This window comes from Adiantum capillus-veneris, chromosome 22 (genome assembly GCF_014529385.1).
Source record: "Adiantum capillus-veneris isolate H3 chromosome 22, ASM1452938v2, whole genome shotgun sequence".
NCBI classification, from domain to species: domain Eukaryota; kingdom Viridiplantae; phylum Streptophyta; class Polypodiopsida; order Polypodiales; family Pteridaceae; genus Adiantum; species Adiantum capillus-veneris.
The window spans coordinates 12485733-12510454 of record NC_140952.1 but is presented as its reverse complement, the minus strand read 5'-3'; the positions used below and the strand labels follow the sequence as shown (position 1 = coordinate 12510454).

Genomic DNA, 24722 nt, shown 5'->3' with positions numbered 1-24722 from the left:
CCACCTCATCAACTATGTGAACAAGAAGATGCACCTGAATGGTTAGCATTGTAGTAGGAAAATGTTTCTCAAACATGCACACAAGCTCCGCAGCATTTAGTTTGGCGAATGGTATGGAATCTACGTTGATCTCCTTTTGTGAGATCCATTGCACCAGCTTTGCAAGTTTGTAGATAGTGTTACGGATGTCGAGAGACAAACATCCCTCAATGGCAACCGGTAAAATAAATTGTAAAGTATGTGCAGCAATGATATTAAAGTCCACATTTTATGCAATGATATTAAAGTCCACTATGAACGTACCTGACACATTTTATGCCAATCGTGTGACTTCAAACCGGTAAGCTTTCCTTCTTTAGTAAAACACGTTCGGAGCGAGTGCATTACGCCAGTGGGGGTCCGCAAAGATCGAATGGTCTCTTTTACTTTGCGTTCTTGGGCTCCTGTGAAAATCCATGGTGCTTTAGGGAGTTTTATCGATCCATCAGACGCTGTTTGCGGCCAATATTGCTCCATACGATCCACATTTCTAAGGTCAACTCTGGCTCCCAAAGTATCTTTCTTGCCGGTCAGATGGTCCCATAGTAGATTACCCACATTCTTGAATATGTGCATTGGATCGAGCAAGTGATTGATCATGAGTCGGGGCCAGTATGGTAACTCGTACCATAGAGATAGTCTCTTCATCCCTGGAGGCAATCCATCATCGCACATCTCCTTCTGCTCTAACCATGCTTGTGCAGACATCCTTGGTGGCTCTCTTCCCAAAAAGCCGTCGCGTAACACATGATTCTCTGGAAGATACGCTTGATGACCTTCGTAGATTTGCTTCTTCAGTGAGGGTGCCCTGCGTGCATTCAGTCTAGGTCCACATGTGACACATGCTCTGTATCCGCTTGTTTGAAGCCCTGCATGTATACACATGATAATAGATCAACTATGGGAAAAAACAAGATTTACAGTGTCTGAGTGAGGAGTGTCAATAGATCACCTGAGCATTCTGTTAGCCCGGGATAGTCATGCATGGTCCACATTAGAATGCCTCTGATCAAAGCATTCCGTCGTCCTGTGTGTCGGCTCATATCCACCACCTCTATGCCAATCCACAATTGTTGTAGCTCTTCCAATAGTGGACGAAGATACACATCCATATTCCCCACTTTATATCGCCCTGGCACAATCAAGCTTAGCCATAGGTGCCCCTTCTTCGTAGTCAACCACGGGGGAATGTTGTAGTTGACGATGACAACGGGCCATACACTGTAAGATGTTGATCTTTGACCAAATGGATTTACGCCATCCATAGCCAGGCCTAAGCGCAAATTTCGAGCTTCCCTGGCAAAATCCGACCATGTTCCATCTATATGTTTCCACGCTACGCAATCTGCAGGAATTCGTAGCACACCATCCGAAGATTTATTCTCCTCGTGCCATGATGCTAGGGCGGCCATGGACTTACATTCGAAGAAATGCTTGATGCGAGGAAGCATAGGGAAATGTCGCAAAACCTTTTGTGGAATTTTTGTCCCGTGGAGATCTACTCGATATCTTTCGAAATCACATTTCGGACACTTCTCCATGTCTATGTATTCCCCTCTGAAAAGAATGCAGTCATTAGGACAAGCGTGGATAGAATTGTAATCCATCCCCAAGTTTCGCAAAATCTTTCTTGCTTCATCTCGGGAATCTGGCATCACATTGTCAGCTGGTAGTATGTGCTCTTTCAGCAATCTACACAACATAAAAATATGATACAGTCGTGTAAAAATCTATCAGATCATTATACATTTAGAGTTTTATTAAAGTAAACTAATTGTAATAGATCACCTGAAAAGCGCTGTGACGCTAGTGTCACTCCATCCAAACTTTGCCTGCATGTTGAGAAGAACCAGGAGTGCTTTCAATCTAGACATACGTGCTCCATTATACAATGGCGTATCGGCTTCACTTTTCATATCATCATAGATAAGCCTTTCTGAATCCATGATCGTCTCGATCATTTCATCAATCTCGGGCTCAAACATTGCCTCGTTGGGAATGTGCTCTGCATGATCATCCCCCGAGCTGTCAGAGGCTACATCTTGTGGCCTCACATATGCTGCTTGACCAAAGCGCCTGCGAACACGTCTATTGGGTTGCAAGATTGCTTCTTGTTGGCCAGCGTCAGAGTCCGACGAGTTATAATTGGCAACAACTCGATCTATAATAGATGGATCGAACTCGCCAAATTCACGAACGTGCTGCAAAGAAACACGTCTTGTCCGTCGCACAGCATGCTTGCATTGATTACAAGGGCATAAGACCCTCGTTGAGAGATAGGTGTTTCGGTTGGACGGTCCCACATCCTCGTCGCTACTCATAATGAGGATAAAAAACTTATAACCTGGACAACAAATTTAATATTCTATTGGCATTCTTCGTCTTATCTCTCTCTCTCTCTCTCTCTCTCTCTCTCTCTCTCTCTCTCTCTCTCTCTCTCTCTCTCTCTCTCTCTCTCTCTCTCTCCTCTCTCTCTCTCTCTCTCTCTCTCTCTTTACCTCACATTCTCTAGTCATGTCCAATCCCCGCACACCTCGGTCTAGAGGTGCACGGAGATCAGAACCACCGGGTTATAATCTCGTCTTTATTGGTCAATACCTATATTTGTGGGTACAAGAAATCTACACACCCACGTCTACATGATACTACATGTAGTGGACAAAACCCCTTTGCCTCTTCTCTAGCTGTAGCACTTCACAGCATCTTAACATCTTTTCACAGTAGATCTTTTCACTGTTCGTCTAACTCTAAACCCTAAACCGTAAGTAATTCTTGCGTGGACTCGATCTAACGTAAATAAGCGTAAATCTAAATAAACGTAAATCTAACTAAAAATAAAGCTAAATCTAATTTAACGTAAGTCTAATGACTAGAGGTTGTCTAGATGGTCATTGTGTCGGGGATGTAGTGACTCTTGCCGCCCTGAAGATCCACCTTCTTCCCTATCTTCTGAAGACATTTCACCAGTACTTTTGGATCGACGGAGCCCGCCATGAGTGAAGGCAGCAATACCCTATATTCCATTGAGGGCTTGCTTCACCCGCTTCATGCAGGCATCGCAGTCTATGGAGACCTAAATCTAATCTAATATAACGTAAATCTAAATCTAGCGTAAATAAACGTAAATCTAGCTAAAAATAAACCTAAATCTAATTTAATGTAATTCTACATATAACCTAATCTTTAACGTCTTTTAAGATAGTTTCCTACGACGTTATAACTCTCTTCTTCTTGTGTGTGTGCGCGTGTGTGGATGTGTGTGCCAATAAAAAGAGATAAATAGTATAACCTTTCTATCACCCATGCCAAGTATGATAGATTGATTATGCCATTTCCCTCTTGAATAATAGGTCTTGAGTTCAACTCCTCGTCGGCTAGATCTTTAGGTCTTTTAATTTTAATTAGTTTCCTACGACGTTAAATTAGTTTCTCTCTCTTTCTCTCTCAATGTGTGTGCGTTTTTTTGGATCGTATGCATGTTTTCTCTCTCTTTTCCTCTCTCAATGTGTGCGTTTTTTGTTTATGCATGTTCTCTCTCTCTTTTCCTCTCTCAATGCGTGCGTTTTTTGTTTATGCATGCTCTCTCTCTCTTTTTCACTCTCAATGTGTGTGTGAATTCTTTGTTTATGTATGTGTGTGTGCGTTTTTGTTTTTGTTTATACTCTCTCTCTCTCTCTCTCTCTCTCTCTCTCTCTCTCTCTCTCTCTCTCGCTCTCTCAAAAACACTATGTGTGTGTGTGTGTATGTGTGTGTGTGTGAGAGAGAGAGGGAGAGAGAAAGAGGGGAAGGGAACATGAGAATGAGGAGAGGGAAGGAGCATACATGGCTCTCCTTCCTCTCCTCGTGTGTGTGTGTGTGTGTGTGTGTGTGGAGAAGAAAAAGAGAGAGAGAGAGAGAGTGAGGGAGAGCGTTACCTGCTCCTTGCTTGAGGGCGCCGAAAAACTCAGATCTGAGATCTGAGTTTTTGGGCGCGCTCGGTTATTTTTTTAGCCCAGCTGGCATCGCTATGAGCGTCGCAAATTTACAAAGAAAGTTGCGACGCTTATAGCGACGCCGGGATTTTTTTTTTTGAGCGTCGCTAATATGAATAGCCTCTTGTAGTGTCTTTTGACTGATGGACTATAAATATTAGTAATGTTGCAAACAATGGTGATAGTTCATGTGGATTATTTACATCACCATTCTAAGTTAATTGGAGACTCATTCGAGACTTATTTTTAGCCCACCCCAATAGCTATTGGTTACACTTAGTACCACTTTGAAGCAAGACCAATATCGATCCTCCCCACCCCACAAATCATTCTATAACTTTATATAGCACCTTCGTTATCTGCTCAAAGTTGATTGCTCTCATTCTCTTTTACTGGCAGCCAATACCACTTTTTACATTATTATTTTTTTGCCTTTTAAAATGTCAATGTTCTTACTAATGATTGAATTGTTGTTGAATTGAATCGGCAATCACCTTTAGTAATTTTTCTTTGAGTAACACTTTTGCCGATAAAGCTCACTACAATGCTATCACATCACAAACCCCCATTCACTATGTTTTGGTATTCATCTGTTAGTCGCAACTCTCTCTAGTTTATACAGAAATTCTATTTGCAATACCCTCCTCATCCAACTTATGACTCTTTCAATTATAGCTCACTCCACACGCAGACACACATGTACATACATTTTCAGATGTAGAATATCCTCCAGGTATGTCCCTCCAATACGTCAAACCTTTTTTTAATTTATTTATCTGCATTGTCTTGCCGACTGTATACTCCACCGCTGCTACGGTCAGGGCTTACTACTTGCACTGTATGAAATTTTTATTGTTATGCTTATTCATTAGCTATGGAGTTTCTCATTTGAGCTAGGGTGCTTTGGGATATCAAGCCATAGTTTGTAAGTGCTTTGCTACTAGAATATACTCTAATTTGGTGTCAATTATGTGAAAAATGTTTTCTTTTTATGCCTTGCTTGGTCCATTGGTCACAAGCACCCGATTTAGGCTATGTGTAAACATTCATCGTGTGCCGATTCGTAGATTTAGGCAGCACACAACACACAACAGATTCAAAACTTTACATAATATTCGTGCAGATTCGCCGGTTTAGGCAGCACAAGTACCGATTTGTCGATTTAGGTAGCACGTCGAGTGTAGATTTGCCGGTTTAGGCAACACGGATCACAAAATCATGCTGCAATGGTTGTCCACCACTGCAACTGGTATGATTTTGTTATCTGGGTATACAAAATGAAGGATACTTGGATTTGGATTTGAAATGGGTATATATCAGCAAATATCTGGATACGGATTTGGATTTGGAATTGGATTGAGAATTGGTACATGATGTTTTTTTTGTCACGATAGTGTTTATGTGATTGGACTTGACATTTATGAGATCAATGATGAATGTGACCAATGATATCTTGATTCATCAATGTATGACATATAATGTTCATTCTACTGGTATGGGACACAAGAATAGGTAGTATGTGGATGACGACAAGCATAAGCAATGCTATTTAGTTTCATTATTTTTACTATATGCTATTTTTTTGACACAGATTTCTAATCACCGTTTTTGACAAGTATCGTTTGTAGATTTCTTATCTGTGCAACTGAGGACAGTTGCTTTCCAAGGGAGAGCTATGTTATGGAATTGATATATTAAAATTTATTGCAGCTGACAGGTGGAAAAGACTCGACCGAGTTAGGCCTATGTGAATGGAAATATATATATATTGTACATTTTATTATTCAAGTGCTCTTTTATGAGCTTTGGCCATTTATGACCGGTCGGCCAGTTTGTATTCAATTTGACCATTCAAGAAATCTATAAATGAAATACGTGCAAGAGGGAAATGGTCACTATTGCAAGGGGGGAGATTGCACCCAGTGTTTGTGTTGCTCTTCTCTTCTCTCCTCTCCACTCTTCTCTCTTGACGTGCCGGCGTAGCACTCTGCTCTAGGAGGTGCACCTGCATGCGTTCTTTTGCTCTCTCCCGCTCTCTATCTCTCTCTGTTTGCATATATCATCGATTATGTGCTCGTGGATGTGTTAGGTATGCAGATCTATCATTTTATTGTCTGTAGCGTGTTATTTTACGTATTTTGCAAAGACACCGTGTCTTCCATTGGTAGCGGAATCATTGTCTTTCTCGCAGTTGCTACTGCTGAAACTTCTACGAGGTTGGTGCAGGAAGAGGGCTTGCATGGTTTTCCATTTGCAAGGGATGTGTGAGAAAGCTATGGGCTGTTTCAGCAATGCAAAGTGATGGATTCTACAATCATGTATGATTGCAACTAGGGTTTGCATATGAGATTTTCAATGTATTCGTTGCCTCTTTAACATATCCAACAAGCAAAGGACAGGCTGGAGAAGCCGTCTCTTTAGATGCATTTTTTTTAATACAAGATTTTTAAAATGAGAAGAGTGAGAAAGATCTAGGCTATTTTGGTCCGATGTGAAGGTTATTTTTCTGGGCTGGTGTCATCGGGGATGCAAGGTGAGTACTTTTCTCCCTATGCAATCACTTACACTTGCATCTGGGGTGAAGGTTGTAGAATATGTAAGGGAAGGGTGATGATGTTGAGGGTTGTTTCCATCAAATGCAGGGTGATGGGTTCTTGGAGATAAGAAGATGCGAGCAACCTGCAGTTTTGCATTCGTAGAAAGTAGCATAGGGTTTCTCAAGATGGGCTTTTGGAGCGGATTTCCACGATTCAGTGCAGGTCCTAACGACCAACGTCATCGAGACTTTTGAACTCTGCCTCTAATTTCTCATGCTGGTTTGTAGAAGCCGCGTGATTTGACGTCATAATAATTTTAGTGCCTAGATTGGTTTCAAGGTTTGACTGTGGTGTGCACTTCTCTAGACACATGCATGCACACACACGCACACTCTCTCCCTCATGGCTTGTGTTCGGAAGTTCTTTAATTTTCCTCTAGGTGGTGTGTGCATAGACACTTTCTGTCTCATTTGTTCTCTGTCCACAGAGCGGCAACAAATCACATATTTGAAGGCCTTTGACAAGATGCAATCACTTAGTAAGGGAAGGACTTTCACCGGATTCAATCACCTAACAAGGGAAGGCCTTTTGCTTTGTGTTGTTTTCAAAGGTGATTGCACTTACCTTGAAGATTTGTGGCCTTACACAAGGAATTTTCACCGAATGCAATCACCTAACAAGGGAAGGCCTTTTGCTATGTGTTGCTTTTAGAGGTGATTGCACTTACCTTGAAGGTTTGTGGCCTTACACAAGTGTTTACATGGGTGACATAATTTTCAAGAATATGATTTTGGTGGGTTGAGTATCTACCAGTCATAATCTCGTTGATTGCATTCTGATGAAGAGAACAATTCTTCCCTTCTAAGCCTTTCAAGGGAGGGATTTCCTACTTGAGTTTTCAAGGGGAAGTCTCCCTCCCTTTCCTCCAAATTCGTGAAAGAGCATGAGTCATCGTCTTTCTCGAAGTTGCTCCTGCTCAAGCTTCTACGAGGCTGGTGTTGGAAGCGGGCTTGCATGGTTTTCCATTTGCAAGGGATGTGTGAGGAAGTTGTGTGTTGTTTCATCAATGCAAAGTGATGGATTCTCTCATGCTGCAATCATGTATGATTGAACTGGGGCTCTGCAACGTATTTGTCGCCTCTTCAACATGTCTAGCAAGCGAAGGATAGTGTGGAGAAGCCGTCTCTTTAGATGCATTGTTTTTTTATTACAAGATTTTTGAAATGAGAAGAGTGAGAAAGCTCTGGGCTATTTTGGTCCGATGTGGAGGTTATTTTCCTGGGTTGGTGTCATCGGATGCAAGGAAAGCACTTTTCTCTATATGCAATCACTTACGCTTGCATTTGGGGTTGTGGTTGTAGAATATGTAAGGGAAGGGAGATGATGTTGTGGGTTGTTTCCATCAAATGCAGAGTGATGGATTCTCTCATGTTTTGATTATGTGTGGTCACATCTTGACAACAAAGGCAAGAAGCTGTGGGCTACCTATAGTTTTGCATTCTCATAAAGTAGCCATAAGGCTTCTCAAGATGGGCTTCTGGAGAGGATTTCTCTGATTCAGTCCAACGTCATCGAGACTTTTGAACTCTGTCTCCAACTGCTCATAATGGTTGGAAACTATGACCGACGTGCACATAGAAAACAACGGCTTCATGCATTGCTCCCTACACTGCCATGCCACTCTGGATATAGTTGTGGAAGGCCTCTCGACAATGGTTTCAACATGTTTGAGCTTAAATGCACCCCTGAAGGATATAGCTATCATTACCATTTCTCTTGCCAACCTTGAGGCTCTTGTACCTGTGGAGGTTAGACAAGCCAATAAATCTCAAGTAGAAAGTGTTTCATGCTTATTGGGGGGCAACAAAGAAAGTTGCCTACGTCTCCCAGTTTCCCAGGTATGTTTCTTGTGCCATCTCTTCAAGCTTGAAAGCCGAACATCTTTCCAAGCATTCTAGCCGCAAGAATTGAGTATGGCTCTGCATATATAAGGACCTTCGGCTTCATTTTTTGTATAATAGTAAACTACTTGCATTATTTGAGAACATTGACCATTTCAGTAAGCATTGACGGCAATTTTATCGGGATGTTTTCAATCCATTGTCCTCTTTGCAAATCTCAATGACCAGTTCGAGCTTGCTTTTTTTTAAATAGGATTAGCATGCGTTTGTCATTCTCAAGAGCCAGCTGGATGCTTTCTTCTGTTGTTAGGCAAGGATCCCAATAAGACAAAGTTTCGTCACTCTTAGATAGAGCTCTCCGACTTGCACTCGCTCCTAGCTTTCCGTTCAGTACATGGTGAATTTCTAGCTAGGGAAGTTGAAAAGACACTATCCGTTTCGAGCTTTCAAGCTTGTGCGTATTATTGCTCACTTCATACTTGCCCAATACACTCAGCCCTTGGAGCTTTTGATTGGCTGATTCAGAAGAGAACAATGCATCACTGCCAACATTTGCCCGTATGGATGTAGCCGTGAGTTGACTCTTCCAGATCCAATGGCTTAGAGCCGAGTCCGCCTACACCACTAAAGAATTAGTGGTATGAGGAAGTAAAATGTTTATTATTGTGGCCAGTGCCAGGCCTTAAATTGGAGGCCATTTCGAGCGTCATTGGCATCTTGGGCGTCAAATGAAGCTTAAAATAGTTGAAATAGGCGTCAAGATGAAACTTTTGTGCTAGGGACAAGGTGTTATTAGACACCTAAATATAAGGAGTAAGGTGTCATACATATAAATATATAGATATGTGTGTGTGTGTGTGTGTGTGTGTGAGAGAGAGAGAGAGAGAGAGAGAGAGAGAGAGATTATATGTATGTATGCATATGTATAATGTATTTAAGTTATAACCAGGCCTTAAATTTGACTCCCTCCCGTAAATTTTGATTAAAAATACGTGACTCCTAGTTTACATTTTTCGAGCTTCAAATGACACTCAAAGTGTAGAAGATGAGCGTCAATAGGTTCTTAAGTTTCGTAGTTCAAATGATGCTTAAGATCGCATAGCTAAGGATTCACCGTGTAAACATTGTTGATTCACTCTATACGATACTATGTTGCTAGAATATAACAACTGACACCTCTATAAACGCATACATTTATAATTTTGTCGTACACATCTGAAACAAGAAGAAGATTAGATTCAAAATTTGATATCATTTTGACGTAATTAACATGGAGATAATAAGAATAGTTCGTAACTTGTAAGTGAAACCTTTCAAGTGTTGCAAACCACGGTCTCATCCATACCCAAGCTTGAGAGATTGTCATGAAATCACATAGAAAACCAATGTCAACAAGAAGAATACAACACAAAAACCACTTGCATAGGTCATGATGGGATGTACGAAAAAAACACTAACACAATGTACCTGGCAAGGGAACTTGTAAGACTTGGTAACTGCTCTAATTTACTCATGCATCTACGTTGTTTTAAGCCATCAATTGTTCTTCAAGTATTTCACCTCTGCAAGCAAAAGATCGTTGGTTGCTTGAATGGCATCTTAATCCACCTTTTGCTGCTAATCTGCAACAACAACAAAAAATGAGGTTTGGCTTCCATTGCATAAAGCATACGGAAATCGCTTATAAAATGAAGAAAAGTGTGTTCTTTAATTTACATGCTACAAATACAACAAGTGATAAAATCACGGGACCTGCCATTTAGTGATCCACATAAGAAAAAACACATGGTAAACTCATAAGGATTGACACAAAAATATGAAGGGTCCTTTCATCATCATAGAAAGTTGAAGCCCCGACGAATCACTACTAAAGGTCGACTTGAAACAACATAAGAGACAAAGTGTTAGCCTTGATATCATCCAACAAAGAAGCTCCATGGTTCATCCAACCTCAACTAAAAACTGCTTAGGTGCCATAACCCAACTTGGATGAGAAAATCCCTCTCCAAAAGAGCATAACTCACTTCTCAGTGTGAATACACAAAGTGTAGACCAACGACTTTTCAAATAGTCTACAACTAGACATTACTTACTCCTACAGAATTAGGCACAAAGTAAGGAATCCCAAAAGAGACTTCCATTTTATGACACCTTGCAGGTAGAATCACGACACTTGCAAAAAACCTGAGTTTGAATAACTATATATTTAGCAGCCTGAAATATGCCGAATGCATCATGCAAGCACATCCACGCACGGATCGCCTACTACAATGCAATGGAGAGGGAGAACGCGCTCAGGATGATATCGCACTGATCTCTAAAGAGACCCTCAAACTTGTCAATTCTTAGTGTCTGCTTCGCTTTGCACTGGAGCTCGCCACTCGGTCTCTCCCCCAAGAGCATATTGGCCACCATACATGCTGCAGCTACTACATGGTAGTCCCCATCTCCGACATCCTCAATAACCAGTAATCATTGACCACTGCTACACACCATGCATTCCTTACACTGTAAAATCAACAATCAAAAGGGTATCCTCAACATCAATCACATGCAGTCACAAAAAGAACCAGCAAAGCAAAAGAGCAAGTATAGGTCCTAATCTAAGAGGATCCCCTCCATAAGTAGCGAGAGAGTGTCAATGTCTTAGCCCAAGGCACATGAAAACTTGCAGGAGCAGCAGATCCTCGCCCTCAACTTTTGACGAATGATGGCACCGCATCGCCCTTAGATCTACATAATTAACAACCGAGAGGCACCTACTAGACATCAATGGACAAGTAATCACAAAAAAAAGCAACAAAGCAAAAGACAAGATTTGGACATTGATACAAGGGGATTCCCCTCAAAACCCAACAAGAGAGAATTAATGTCATAGCCCCAAGTACCAAGAGAAAAATAGGGTAGAAATAAAACTACCTTCCAAATGAAGGATTACATTTTGAGATAAGCTTGTCTTTCTTGGCTGCCACCTTCAAAACAGGCCACTGGTTGTGTACTAAAATGCTTACAACACTTTCAAGACGGTGGAGAGGGGGAATGGGGGAACACGCCCGGCACAAACACAAGGGCCTCTCTATAGCTCACTCTCTATAGCTCAGGGTATCCACAACACCCCTGTCCTCTCAGAAAACACCTTCAAAAAAACACTTTACACTAGCAGACCACCGCCTGGCCAATTTCCACTGCTCACACACTCCACAAACCCACCACACAAAGCACACCTACTGCCACGGTCTGTCTCCACCCTTACACACACTCATAGCCACTCAATCTCGCTCTCTCACACAAAACACCGTCGATTCGGGGGGCACACACTTCCACACTATCGACACCGACAAGAAACACCAGAGCAGGAGAAAGAGAAGGGGGGAAGGGGAAACAAAAACAAGGTGGGGCAACAGTGGCTCGATTACAATTCACAAAGCACGTACACAGGCTTACACTGCCATCACCATGGCCATTTTCACAAGAAAAATACAAAGGGCTTTGACAGGCACACTCCTCTGTCAGAGAGCTCTAGTTTGCAAGCTTCAAACGGCACAAAAATCCAGGAAAAAAGTCCCCCAATTTGATTAAATTTTAATTTTTATAGGGGGGTTTTCAATTTGGGAATTGCCCTCTCATTGGTCCATCTAGTACCCTAATTTGGTATCTTTGGGAAGGGGCCACCACTTTGCTTCATCTGCTCAATCCTTCTCTCTTTTGCACTTGGGGGGGAGCAATAGTGACATCGCTATTGCCCCTAGTCTTTTTTTATTTTTTTCCTCATTATTTTTTCCCCTTCGGGTCTACCTTTTGCACTGCTCTTTTGTCCTAGGGTTGACCCTTGGCCACCTTTTGTCCGGCTCTCTCCGGCCTTCCTTCTCTCCATTTCTCTTTCCTTCTTCACTTTGGTCCCAGCCTTGCCTTTGCCCTTGCTTTTGCTTGGCCTACCTTGAAATGGCCTCTTGCTTTGCTCTTGTGCTCCTAGCCCTCGGGCTCTCTCTCTCTCTCTCTCTCTCTCTCTCTCTCTCTCTCTCTCTCTCTCTCTCTCTCTCTCTCTCTCTCTCTCTCTCTCTCTCTCTCTCTCTCTCTCTCTCTCTCTCTCTCTCTCTCTCTCTCTCTCTCTCTCTCTCTCTCTCTCTCTCTCTCTCTCTCTGCTCACTGTCCTACGGCGGGACTCTACCTAATCTCCCGGCCACCCCGGCCCTTTTTCTCTTTCTCTACCTATGGGTATTGCCCCCTCCATTTCTTCCTCTCTGGCTCACTTCTCTCCTGTGGGAACTCTCCTTTCCATGCATCGAGGAGGCATTAGCGATGTCGCTAATGCCTTCCTCCCTTGCCTTCAAAAATTGGGTGCCAACATGCGTGGGATCGAACTCTTAATGGTCAACTGCCATGTTAGCACTGTGCGGGACAGTAGCACCGCCTCCTCCTGCCTCCTCATGTGAGTGCAAACTCCTGGCACCGCCCCATGCTCAACAAAACGGCTAGCTGTGCCTTGCAGGGCCGCGCGACACCCGCCCGCCACAGCGCCCCATGGGCCGCCGCCATCGCCATTCAGGGAGGACCTCCCTTGGTATACCTTCAAAAGGCCTCACAACCCTGTATAAGTCTCTTGAGGCCCTATGCCATTTCCTTGCATGTGGGACAAATTTCACGCCACGTGGTAGCCATTGACCTTATGGCCCCTCAAACTCACAAAATACCCTTCAAAAAGGTAGAAAAAGATCCTTCTTTTTTGGCCTTCTTCCCCCGGTCCCCATATCCTGTTCGATGGTCGGAAGTTCCAGCCGCCAAGCCGTACTGAACCTTTGCTGTGTCGCTCGTGGACCATAAAAATATTTCCGCCTTCAGACCCTTTTGGGCTCACCATCCGAGGCCGCAAAAAAGGCAGAAAACATATGTCAATCTCTTCATTAACACTGGCTCCTGACTTTGTCCTAGTATATCTAGCTGACCGAGAACGCGATTGACAAGCTGTCGATTTGTGCTAGCTCCACACAGTGCACCCCATCCCCCAGACACCTGGTGAGCTTCAGAGAACACCAGATGGCACATTTTCCAATGCGGACAAGTGGGCTCATAACTAGCCCTCGAAAAAAATTCAACTGACCATATCTTACTAACCAGAGCTCCGATTCGCAATCCGAGAAGACAGGCATGCTCTGTAACTCGAGCTCTACACATCCATCGATTGACACCTGCCTGGGCCACCTGTCCTCAGCTACCCTGTCTGTCGGGGATCTGCAACACCTTCTACCTTTAAACTTCAGTATCTTGCACACCGGGGCTTCGTTTGACGAGCCATTTGGATCAGCTTCTAGAGCACACTGAACACTACATTTCAAAGCATTGACTTGGTATTTTGTGCACCTTCATCTGCCATCCCATATGAGCCAACTTGGAGTTTTTTTAGCCTAAAAAATTGCATTGGGCATACACTTCCGCTATCCTTTGGCTGCCTAGAGCTTTGGTACCTGTCCTAGCCTTCTGCACTGCACGTGTCTACCGCCTTTGCTTGGCATAGATCATCTCCTAGCTCGGACCAACTTTGGTTGCACCAACGGTTGTTTGGACCAACATTTTGATCTGTAGAGTCTACATACATATGAGTCCTCTGTAGAAACTCAAATACACCAATAGAGAGCACATGGTCACAGTTGTCATGAGAATGTAACTCTGCCCTTTCCTTAGGAGTCAGGACATCATGAGGTAGCTAAATCCTTTTTTAGTAATCATTAGTTATTTTTGCCTATAGAAGATTTTATACACTTGTGAAAAACTTTCAAGGAGTGGCTTACGTACCAGTTGCACCAGATTCTTGCAAATGGCAAAACCAACAAAACCACGTGATGTAACAGTTCAACTAACAGATAGGCGAAACTGTCTCATTTTGCATCTTCAATAAATATATACAAAGTAAGAATTTGCTTTTCGCAAAACTAACAAAGCAAGATGATGTAAAAGCTCATCTATCATATAGGCAAAACTCTCCTTTTGCATCTTCAATAAATATACTGGAGGTAAAACATATTGTTGCTAGAGAGAAATCAGCTTTGTTGCAACCAGCCAGTGCATATTGTATCAACAACAAAAAAATTGCATGGGCATTGGATTTTTTAATGCAACTCTAAGCGCATTGTCCAAAAAGCTAATAGAGCATATTAGCAAAGTCCCTTCAAAAGTACATGGACTCCATTTAAGTAATCGAATATATTCCAGTGGCAAATTCCATCCAAATACTGAAAGATGAATCGCCTCACAAACATAATTTGGACGATGTCCTCCTTGGTTTTGCAAGATTCCAAATATCATAAACCTTTTTCCATTCTACATTCTCAATGCTAGGTCCAAGCAATGAAGCACGCATTAATGCTTCAAGCATTTCCACATTCAAGCACTCCCGAGCATGCGTCTTGATGAGATTTTGTTTTAACAAACCTCTTTCACATGACACAGGAAGAACTAGCATGACCTGCCACAACTTTGTCAGAATCACATATATTTGAATCCAGTTCTTATTAGAACCAAAAAAACGCCATGCATCTAACATATTCATCCCCTCGCAACCATAATACAATGTATCTGTGAATGATAACAACTCCACCTTGCAATTGTCAATGTCAACCAAACTTCCAAACTTCTCAATCCATTTTGAGAACTTTTTCTCTCTTGCTTCTATCTCCTCTACAATCTTTGTTCTGCGAGGATAGTAATGCGGGCTGAAAAGTCTAGCTGCATTGAAGAAACAAACATCTGGAAATCGATCATTCACACATTCTATCACTTTCAAGGAAAACCTCTTTGCAAAATTGATGCAACTTTGAACGTCACCCCCTTCCTTATCCAATGGCAACCCATTTGCATCATTGCCTAGAATTTTAGCATACAAGATCTGATGCGAAATCTCTTTTCCATCATCGCTAACATACATAAAACAGGGTCCTTTGTGGCATCCATGAAACTCTTCAAGAAGTGAGTGCCTTTTCTAAACTCCTACTGAAGAAATTTTGGTTTCAAAGAAGCAATAGTTACCTCTATTTCAACACTTATAGAAGGACTATCCACATTCTCCTTCTAGAAATGAGCATTCAATGCATTAAGGTCCCTCGGCACATCTGCCAGCATGTATATACAAAAGAAGACTTTATAAAGATGTAGTTTCTCATACCAACTCTTCGCATTGTCTTTCCAAAAGCTGAGAATTGCAGGCATGAGTTGCGTCAACCTCTCCATCACATTACCTCGTGCGAGCAATCAAACCTCATGAATGTTTAAAACTTCTAAGAGTTGCAAGTGCAACTCCTTCAACAAGCTTTGGAAACCTGGGTGCCTTACACTAGATCTAGAAATCCATGAATAGACTTTGTTACGATTTAATCAATATAAGGTAAACAAGGAAAGCATTTAATTGCATCAAGTGCAGCAAGAGCCCCTCTATGTGCAATACAATGAACACTCATGAGATGTGGCATCTCTCCTTTTATTATTGCAACCAATCCATCGTGGCAACCAAGCATTGAGCTATCTCCATCTGTTGCTATTCCAATCAATTGGTGCTTGTTAAGTCCAACTTCTTTAATCATTTTCATGATTGCATCAAACTTTGTATGGGCACACCCATCAAGTACTGTAAGTAGCTTTGCAAACGTAATTTCGATAGCGGAGCAGCATGTACATTTAGGTGCCAGAAAAGAGAAATAAATGATGAGATGCTTCTCTTCAGACCTATCCGTAGTCTCATCTACCATGAATGCATAATAGGGGCTTTGCAACAACTTTTGCTTTTGTAAATCATCCAAATACTTTGATATGCAAAAGATGAACTCCTTCCCGGCCATCATGTTAGTGTATGAGGAGTAGACGTGCTGAATTGGCATTTCTAGTACATTCAAAGAATAGGCCAAACCACACAATCCCTCATAATTACGGTTAGCCAGGTCCTCTTTTGCATTGAAATATGCAAGTTTCATGAGGGTAATGACCTTGTGCCTATTTCTACTAATGAATTCCTTCGCATGAGTCTTCACTAGTTTTCCACCTTTGCTATAGTGCTTTGTTGCAGCCCAAACATGCTCCTTGGACTTACGATGTTTTCTTATGGCACTCTTCATGATTGTTTTACAACCATTTCCTTTCTCCCAAGATTCCCTTGTCCCAAGATCCCTTAACTTTATACTTTGTACACCAAGCACATTCCATGAACTCCTTCTCCTTATGAATGACCTGGAAAACAAAGGGATACGTAATTACCCATTCTTGATGAAACTTGCTCACGGTTACCTTTTTAGTCTTTGTTGGTGCAATCACTTCTGTAGTTGTAGAGGCACCATTGTGTGAGCCATGAGTTGATTACCGCGAGAGAGAGAGAGAGAGAGAGAAAGAGAGAGAGAGAGAGAGAGAGAGAGAGAGAGAGAGAGAGAGAGAGAGAGGAGAGAGAGAGAGAGAGAGAGAGAGAGAGAGAGAGAGAGAGAGAGAGCAATACACAAGGAAGGGAGGGAAAGAGAGAGAATGTGTGAGATAGAGGAAAGAAGTATGTTAAAATGACATATGGAGGCCAAGAGAGGGAGATGGGTGAGAGAGAGGAAAGAGGACATGATAGTGAGCGAGGGAGTGGGTGAGAGAGAGGAGAGAAGTAGGTCAAAATGACATGTGGAGGTCAAGAGAGGGAATGAGTGAAAAGAGGAATGAAGTAGGTTAAAATGACACGTGGAGGCCATGGGAGGGAGAGAGGAAAAAAGGTATGTAATGGGCAGAGGACATGACATTGAGATGGAGGGAGTGAGTGAGATCAAGGGAAGGTATGAGAGAGAGAGAGAGAGAGAGAGAGAGAGAGAGAGAGAGAGAGAGAGAGAGAGAGAGAGAGAGAGAGAGGAAGAAGTTAGTGAGAAAGAGGTGTGAAGGCATGGAGAGAAAGAGAAACCAGGAGAGTGGAGAGCAAGAGAGTGGAGATAGAGAGAGGAAGAGAGAGCAAGAGAGTGGAGATAGAGAGAGGAAGAGAGAGAGAGAGAGAGAGAGAGAGAGGAAGAAGTTAGTGAGAAAGAGGTGTGAAGGCAGGGAGAGAAAGAGAAACCAGGAGAGCGGATAGCAAGAGAGTGGAGATAGAGAGAGGAAGAGAGAGCAGGAGAGTGAACAACAGTCGATAGGGAAGATGAGAGGGGATAGGTGGAGGTGGTGGAAGAGGAGAGGTTGGAGGAGTAGTGGGTGGCTTAAGTAGTCAAAAAAGGTGGGAGAGTGGTGGCCAAGGAGGTGGTGGAGGAGGAAAGGATGTAGGAGAAGAGATGGTGGCTTTGGTGGCCAAAGAGGACGGAGATGGTGGTGCACCAGTGTCTCCCCCTCCCAAAAAATAAAAATCCCTCTCCAAAGCTTGCTTTGACAAACTCGCTCCATATCCTAGCTCCTATTCAAGGGTACAAGGTGTGTATCTTGGTAGATGACTGTGCCTTGCAGAATCTCATCAAGCACGAGTTAGTGAAATAGCTCAAGTTGCCCCAAAACTCTGAGTTCCCACCATTACAAGGTAGCGATGATGAATGGCCATGATGCCGAGGTGTGGGACACTCAAGTGAGAGCTGTACCATTCGAAATTCAAGAGTATGCCACATCCTTGGATCTCCATGTTACGAATATGGAGTGGCCAGATGTGGTACTTAGGCAAGAATGGTGGCATAGCCTAGGACCATCACTTGAGCATAGCTACGAGCACAATAGAGTGATGTTTGAATCCCATGGCACACATGTGTTGTTGTAGGAGAGAAGAATGTGCCTTCCTCACCACTCATATGTACAACAAAGCTTATGAAGCTCACTTTTGATAATGCAATAGAAGAAGTTTTCTTGCGTTACTCATTATTTTCTTTTCTTTCAAATGTTGATTCTTTTAACAAGTCCTCAACGTCGCATGCTTCTCTCTCTTCTCTCCCAACAATGGCTACTACTCTCTCACCCAACAAGCATTAACAATTAAAAAATTTATTAATAAAATATCAAGATGTTTTTCCCAATGATTTACCACCAAGATTATCGCCAACACAATCTACGCAACATGGCATAGATGTGGTTGTAGACAGTAAATCGGTTGGCAAACCACCCTACAGAATGAGCCATTCTGAGGCTACTGAGGTGAAATATCAGTTTGCTGACTATCTCAATAGAGGGTTGATTCAACCTAGTGTTAGGAAATAAGACGTAGCTAAATAGATAATTGAGTAGATTACTTAATGGAGAGAGACAGATTTATATACACGAGATTATAGAGTAGAGAGAGAGAGAGAGAGAGAGAGAGTACACACGATATACGTGGTTCACCCAATGTGGGCTACGTCCACGGGAAAGCAGCCACTCAATGGCTTTAGTACTTCAAAACAAGAAGTAGTTTACAAAGGGATTATACCCTTAATGGAGCTCCCTCCTTGCTTCACTCTCACCACCTCACACTCACCTTGTTGCATCAACTTTACACTATGAAATGTGTGTAGAAATGGGCCTCCTTTTATAGGTCAAAAGGGCTGCTCTCTCTTATGAGAGACAGCCATGTGTAGCCGTCCTTGAGCGAATAAGTCCAAATCGGACCCTCCAATCCGCCCATGTGTGGCCGCCCTTGAGAAGACAAGTACGCTTTTGAATTTGGCCACCGGCCATTGAATTCGGCCACCGGCCACCGGCCATTGACTTCCGGCCACCGGCCACCGGCCATTGACTTCCGACCACGGGCCATCGGCCATTGACTACCAGCCACCGGCCAACCGACCGGTTGTTTTTCGACCACTTTTCGGCCGCCGTCCGGCCATAATATTCCGGCGAAAAAAAGTCTCGAAAGTTGCCCCTGATTCTTGTCCGTGAAAATTTTGGTTTCCAGTGAGTGATTTTCCTTCACGCACGATGGCTTCTCCTCATAATGGGGGCCTTACAAATGTGCGCTTTTACCACATAAAATTACAAGGGTAAATCAAGCTCCATACTTAACACCTAGTTCTTCATCATGGGCTTCTCCTATCTTATTGGTGAAGAAAAAGGATGGTAGCATGCACATGTGCATTGACTACCGTTGTTGGGGGATATGTGTTCAAAACGTGAGCCAGGTAGGCGTGGGACCTCTGGCTGTGAGAGGTGTGAGAGAAAAGAAGAACAACACGTGCAAAAGTATATGGCAATCACCGTAATCGTCAATTAATCGAATAATGCTTTGAGTACAACTTAATCCTTAGCCAAGGAGGGCTGTTAACAGCACCGTCACTTGGATCATCTGCTAACTAGGAGTTTAAGCTACTGTTTTACAGGATTAACTGGGCCATTAACGACATCGGGATGTAACAAGATAATTAATCAATCTTCAAGCTGGTGACGGTGATGGAAACTCCCTCCTGTCACTTTATCTACTTCAACTACCTTCAAGAATTTGCAAACTTTAATTTGCTCACTGCCTCAATATTCATGCTTCAGTTATTGTCAAATGTTTTGCAAACTATCTCTATGTCGCATTCTCTGCTTGACTAATCTCGTCCTGATAGCTCTCCCTAAGATCCTTCCTTCTTGCCTTGTGTTGCCAAAAATTTGAGCTCTCATTGCTCTTCGCCCAAAACTCTTATCTGTTCTTGCCCATCAAGTTCATGAGAGAGAGCCTTAAAGCCCTCAATATAGAGAGAGATCGAACTCCCTCATGCCAAGAGAGAGATCACAAACTTCGAAGAGAGAGACCTTCTTACTTTCCTTTTTCATCCTGTTCTTCTCCCAATAGCCTATGTCCGAGAGCAAGAGTAATAAAAGTTCTATTTGCTTGTCCGAGAACGACAGAGATAGTGAGTCTTGTTGCTTGCTTATTTCCGAGAAGAGAGAGAGAGAGAGAGAGAGAGAGAGAGAGAGAGAGAGACCTCTTCTTGCTCATTCCTCCTTCATATGTCGATTACTTGCCTCCTTCCCTTCATAACCTTCAAAATCAAGAGAGAGATAGAGAGCTTAAGATGAGGGCGAGAGAGTGAGCGACCTCTTCTTGCTCATGCACAAGAGAGAGAGTCCTCTCCTCCTTTGTTTCTACAATAAATCCTTCTTTTTTTCCCCTTCTCATGCCCTTTCTCTCACGTTGATGCCCTCATAATCATCTCCTATCTCCTCTATATTTAGGCCTTAAAAAACAAAAACCCCTCTTGGCTTGTCACGGCGGCGTGACAAGCCCCCTGCTGACGTGGCAGGACGGGTTAGACCAACCAAATTTTCTGCATCTTGGACTGAGTGGGGTGGCCCCAAGGTGGCCTTCAATTCTTGCTTCTTTCTCTTGCTCGTTCGAGCACTCTACAGCGGCACGACCTCCTTTCTTCTCCTCTGCGTATCCGCCCGTTGCCTGCACGTTTTTCTCCCTTGATTTTTTTTCCCCATTCACATTAAAGCCCTTTTTTCTTATTTGTTATGGGTGGTCAGTATTACTTGGGCCCTAGGGCATGACACTTGGGTACCACTTTTGGCCAAGACATTGTTGAGCACGGGATATTTAGCCAACAGTCCCCTTGCATTGCACATTCAATCAAGGTATTTCCAAGTGAAAATCTAGGCATTGCTAAGCACGACGTCTTCCTCCAACAATCCGTGGCTACCAATATCATCGTGAATTTTGGTGTCATTTTCCACGACACAGCCTTCAAGATGCTAGTATAGGTGATTGCATTTTGAGAGAGACCCTCGACTTTGTATCTACTTAATCCATAGCCGTGTTGGGCATTTCCTGCTATCAGCAATCTCCAATAAATAATATTCTTGTCAGGCACAGCATATCAACCAAAGCATTGCCTGTCACAACACATTTGGCATTCATATCGGCTAAGATACTGACAAGCACGACAACTTCCCTTTTAGCTGAAATCTTATCAAGCACTTACTGCATGACGTTCCGAAACTTGGTCAAAGTCAAAAATTCCCAGATGGCCCACCGACCGAACAAGTACCCATCACCACGAGTGGATGAGTTGTTCAACAAGCTCACTTATGCTCATATTTTTACTAAGATAGACTTGTGGTCGAGATATCACCAAGTACGATGATTTGACTTGCTAATATACCCAAAACTGCGTTCGAAACAATATTTGGGCAATTATGAGTTTTTGGTTATGCCCTTTGGATTAACCAATGCGCTCGCAACTTTCATGACGCTCATATACAGTGTCTTGAGACCGTATTGGGCAAGTTTGTTATTGTATTTCTCAATGACTTTCTCATGTATAGTGCCTTTGAAGAAGAGCACTTGCAACATCTAAAGCAAGTGTTTGAATTACTACAAGAAAACAAGTTATACGCCAAAGAGTCGAAGTGTGATTTTCTCAAGGACCAAATTCACTATCTAGGGCATGTGATCTCAGCTAATGGGTTGCATATGGATCAATCCAAAGTGGATACCATTCACAGGTGGCCTTCTCCCAAAAAACTTGCAAGAGTTACATATTTTCTTGGGATTACCGGTTTTTTTATCAAAGGTTCCGTTAAAAACTATGCTCACATTGTTGTATTTCTCAATGACTTTCTCATGTATAGTGCCTTTGAAGAAGAGCACTTGCAACATCTAAAGCAAGTGTTTGAATTACTACAAGAAAACAAGTTATACGCCAAAGAGTCGAAGTGTGATTTTCTCAAGGACCAAATTCACTATCTAGGGCATGTGATCTCAGCTAATGGGTTGCATATGGATCAATCCAAAGTGGATACCATTCACAGGTGGCCTTCTCCCAAAAACTTGCAAGAGTTACATATTTTCTTGGGATTTACCGGTTTTTATCAAAGGTTCGTTAAAAACTATGCTCACATTGTTGTGCCGATGGCGGACCAGCTGAAAGCCAAGGGGAAACCTTTCAGTGGGGTGCCTCTCAGGAACACAATTTTGATGTTCTCAAGGACGCATTAGCTACAACTCCTATTCTAGCTATTGTTGATCCTTTGAAGCTATTTATTTTAGAAACGGATGCAAGTAATCATGCTATTGGAGTAGCCGTTCTACAAGAGGGAAGGCCATTTGCATTTGAAAGCAAGAAGCTTGATTCAACATAGCAGGTCTATTCTACTTACGAACAAGAACTCTATGCAATAGTGTTTGCCTTGAAGACAAGGCGGCATTATTTGTATGGAGCTCGATTTGAGATTGTGTTTGACCATGAAAGCATAAAATGGTTTACACAAAAAACTGAATTGAAGGGTAGAAAGGCCAAGTGGGTTGAGATTCTTCATGAGTATGATGCAAAGCTATGGTATCATAAAGGACGATACAATGTGGTAGCTGACGCTCTTAGTCGTATGTCTAAGATCAAATTTCTTTTGTTCACAAAAAATTGAATTGGGTTTTGGATTCTCTTGAGGGTAGATATGAGCATGACGATGCATACCCCAAAGTGTGCAACCATGTGAAAATGAGGGATCCTTCTCACTCTAATGCTGGTAGTGTGTTGTTAACCTCTACAACCAATTCTCCTCTGTCAAGTGATGAACTACAGAGATGGAGGAATTTGTTTTATTGATAACGGGTACAAGGGGAGAGTATTGTTAGGAAATAAGACGTAGCTAAATAAATAATTGAGTAGATTACTTAATGGAGAGAGACAGATTTATATACACGAGATTATAGAGTAGAGAGAGAGAGAGAGAGAGAGAGTACACACGATATACGTGGTTCACCCAATGTGGGCTACGTCCACGGGAAAGCAACCACTCAATGGCTTTAGTACTTCAAAACAAGAAGTAGTTTACAAAGGGATTATACCCTTAATGGAGCTCCCGCCTTGCTTCACTCTCACCACCTCACACTCACCTTGTTGCATCAACTTCACACTATGAAATGTGTGTAGAAATGGCCTCCTTTTATAGGCCAAAAGGGCTGCCCTCTCTTATGAGAGACAGCCATGTGTAGCCGCCCTTGTGCGAATAAGTCCAAATCGGACCCTCCAATCCGCCCATGTGTGGCCACCCTTGAGAAGACAAGTCCGCTTTTGAATTCGACCACCGGCCACCGGCCATTGACTTCCGACCACCGGCCATCGGCCATTGCCTACCGGCCACCGGCCAACCGACCGGTTGTTTTCCGACCACTTTCCGATCGCCGGCCGACCATAATGTTCCGGCGAAAAAAAAACTCGGGGGCCTCCGCCCCCGAGGCCTTTAAAGTTGCCCCTGATTCTTGTCCGTGAAAATTTTGGTTTCCGGTGAGTGATTTTCCTTCACGCACGATGGCTTCTCCTCATAATGGGGGCCTTACAAATGTGCGCTTTTACCACAGAAAATTACAAGGGTAAATCAGGCTCCATACTTAACAAAACACACAGGCAGAGGAGAGCTAGCCGGAGAGAGGGAGAGAGAGAGAGAGAGAGAGAGAGAGAGAGAGAGAGAGAGAGAGAGAGAGAGAGAGAGAGAGAGAGAGAGATAGGTAGATAGATAGATTGAATTATCATGCACGGAGGTCATATATGACCCATGGGACCAAAAAGGAGCACTAGGTCTTTGATGTCCTGCATCCATGATCCAACATCCATCGATCAAACTTCAAGTACATTTTCTTGATGCTTGCTTTAAACCATACAAGCTCTTCTTTAATCTGCAAACCATTTTCTCCTTACCTTTTACTTCATACCCCTTTGGTTGAAGCATGTAGATTTCCTCCTCTAAGTCAGCGTGAGGGAATGCCGTATTTACATCCATTTGCTCGAGATTTAGATCATGAGCAGCCACAAGGCTTAAGACAAGCCTAATTGAGTTCATTTTTACAATAGGAAAAAATATTTCATCGAAGTCAATACCTTTTTTTTGAGAAAACCCTTCTACCACAAGCCTAGACATGTACCTTTTCTTCCCACCTTCTTCTTCCTTCACCTTGTACACCCATTTGTTTTGAAGTGCCCGCTTACCTTTAGGCAACTCAACCAATTCCCATGTTTGGTTGCGATGTAGTGAGTTCATCTCTGGATTCATGTTGCATAGCTTCTTCATATGATTCCGGCTCTCCAGAATCTGAGATCAAGAGATGGTTGAAGGAAGGAACAAACCTTTCTGGAGGTCTACTTGCTCTTGTAGCTCTTCGGGGAATAGGTTGAGGCTCCTCATTTGGTTGACGTTGTTGCACATTGTCACCGTTTGCAGTCCTTGAGTCTTCACCGTCCTCAAGCTCCATGTACTCATCACCTGTTTCTTTTGTTTTTTTCTTTCCAAGTAATCTTTGTACATATTTTTTGGTTAAAAATTACATCCCTACTCCGTAAGATTTTACCATCTTCAAGATTCATAGGTGATACCAAAGTCTCCTTCTCCATAGCCAATGAAGAAAC

At 42.8% G+C, this 24722-nt stretch overlaps 2 protein-coding genes across 2 annotated transcripts; both read right to left on the bottom strand.

The window, feature by feature from the left end:
* Positions 1–14692: 14692 nt before the first annotated feature.
* Positions 14693–15367, bottom strand: LOC147428919 (uncharacterized). Its single transcript, XM_086495759.1, has one exon. It carries the CDS (start codon positions 15365–15367, stop codon positions 14693–14695), a length of 675 nt encoding a protein of 224 aa, XP_086351885.1.
* Positions 15368–15809: 442 nt separating this feature from the next.
* On the bottom strand, positions 15810–16779 carry LOC147428918 (uncharacterized). Its single transcript, XM_086494763.1, has one exon. It carries the CDS (start codon positions 16545–16547, stop codon positions 15810–15812), a length of 738 nt encoding a protein of 245 aa, XP_086350889.1. The 5' UTR covers positions 16548–16779.
* Positions 16780–24722: the final 7943 nt, after the last annotated feature.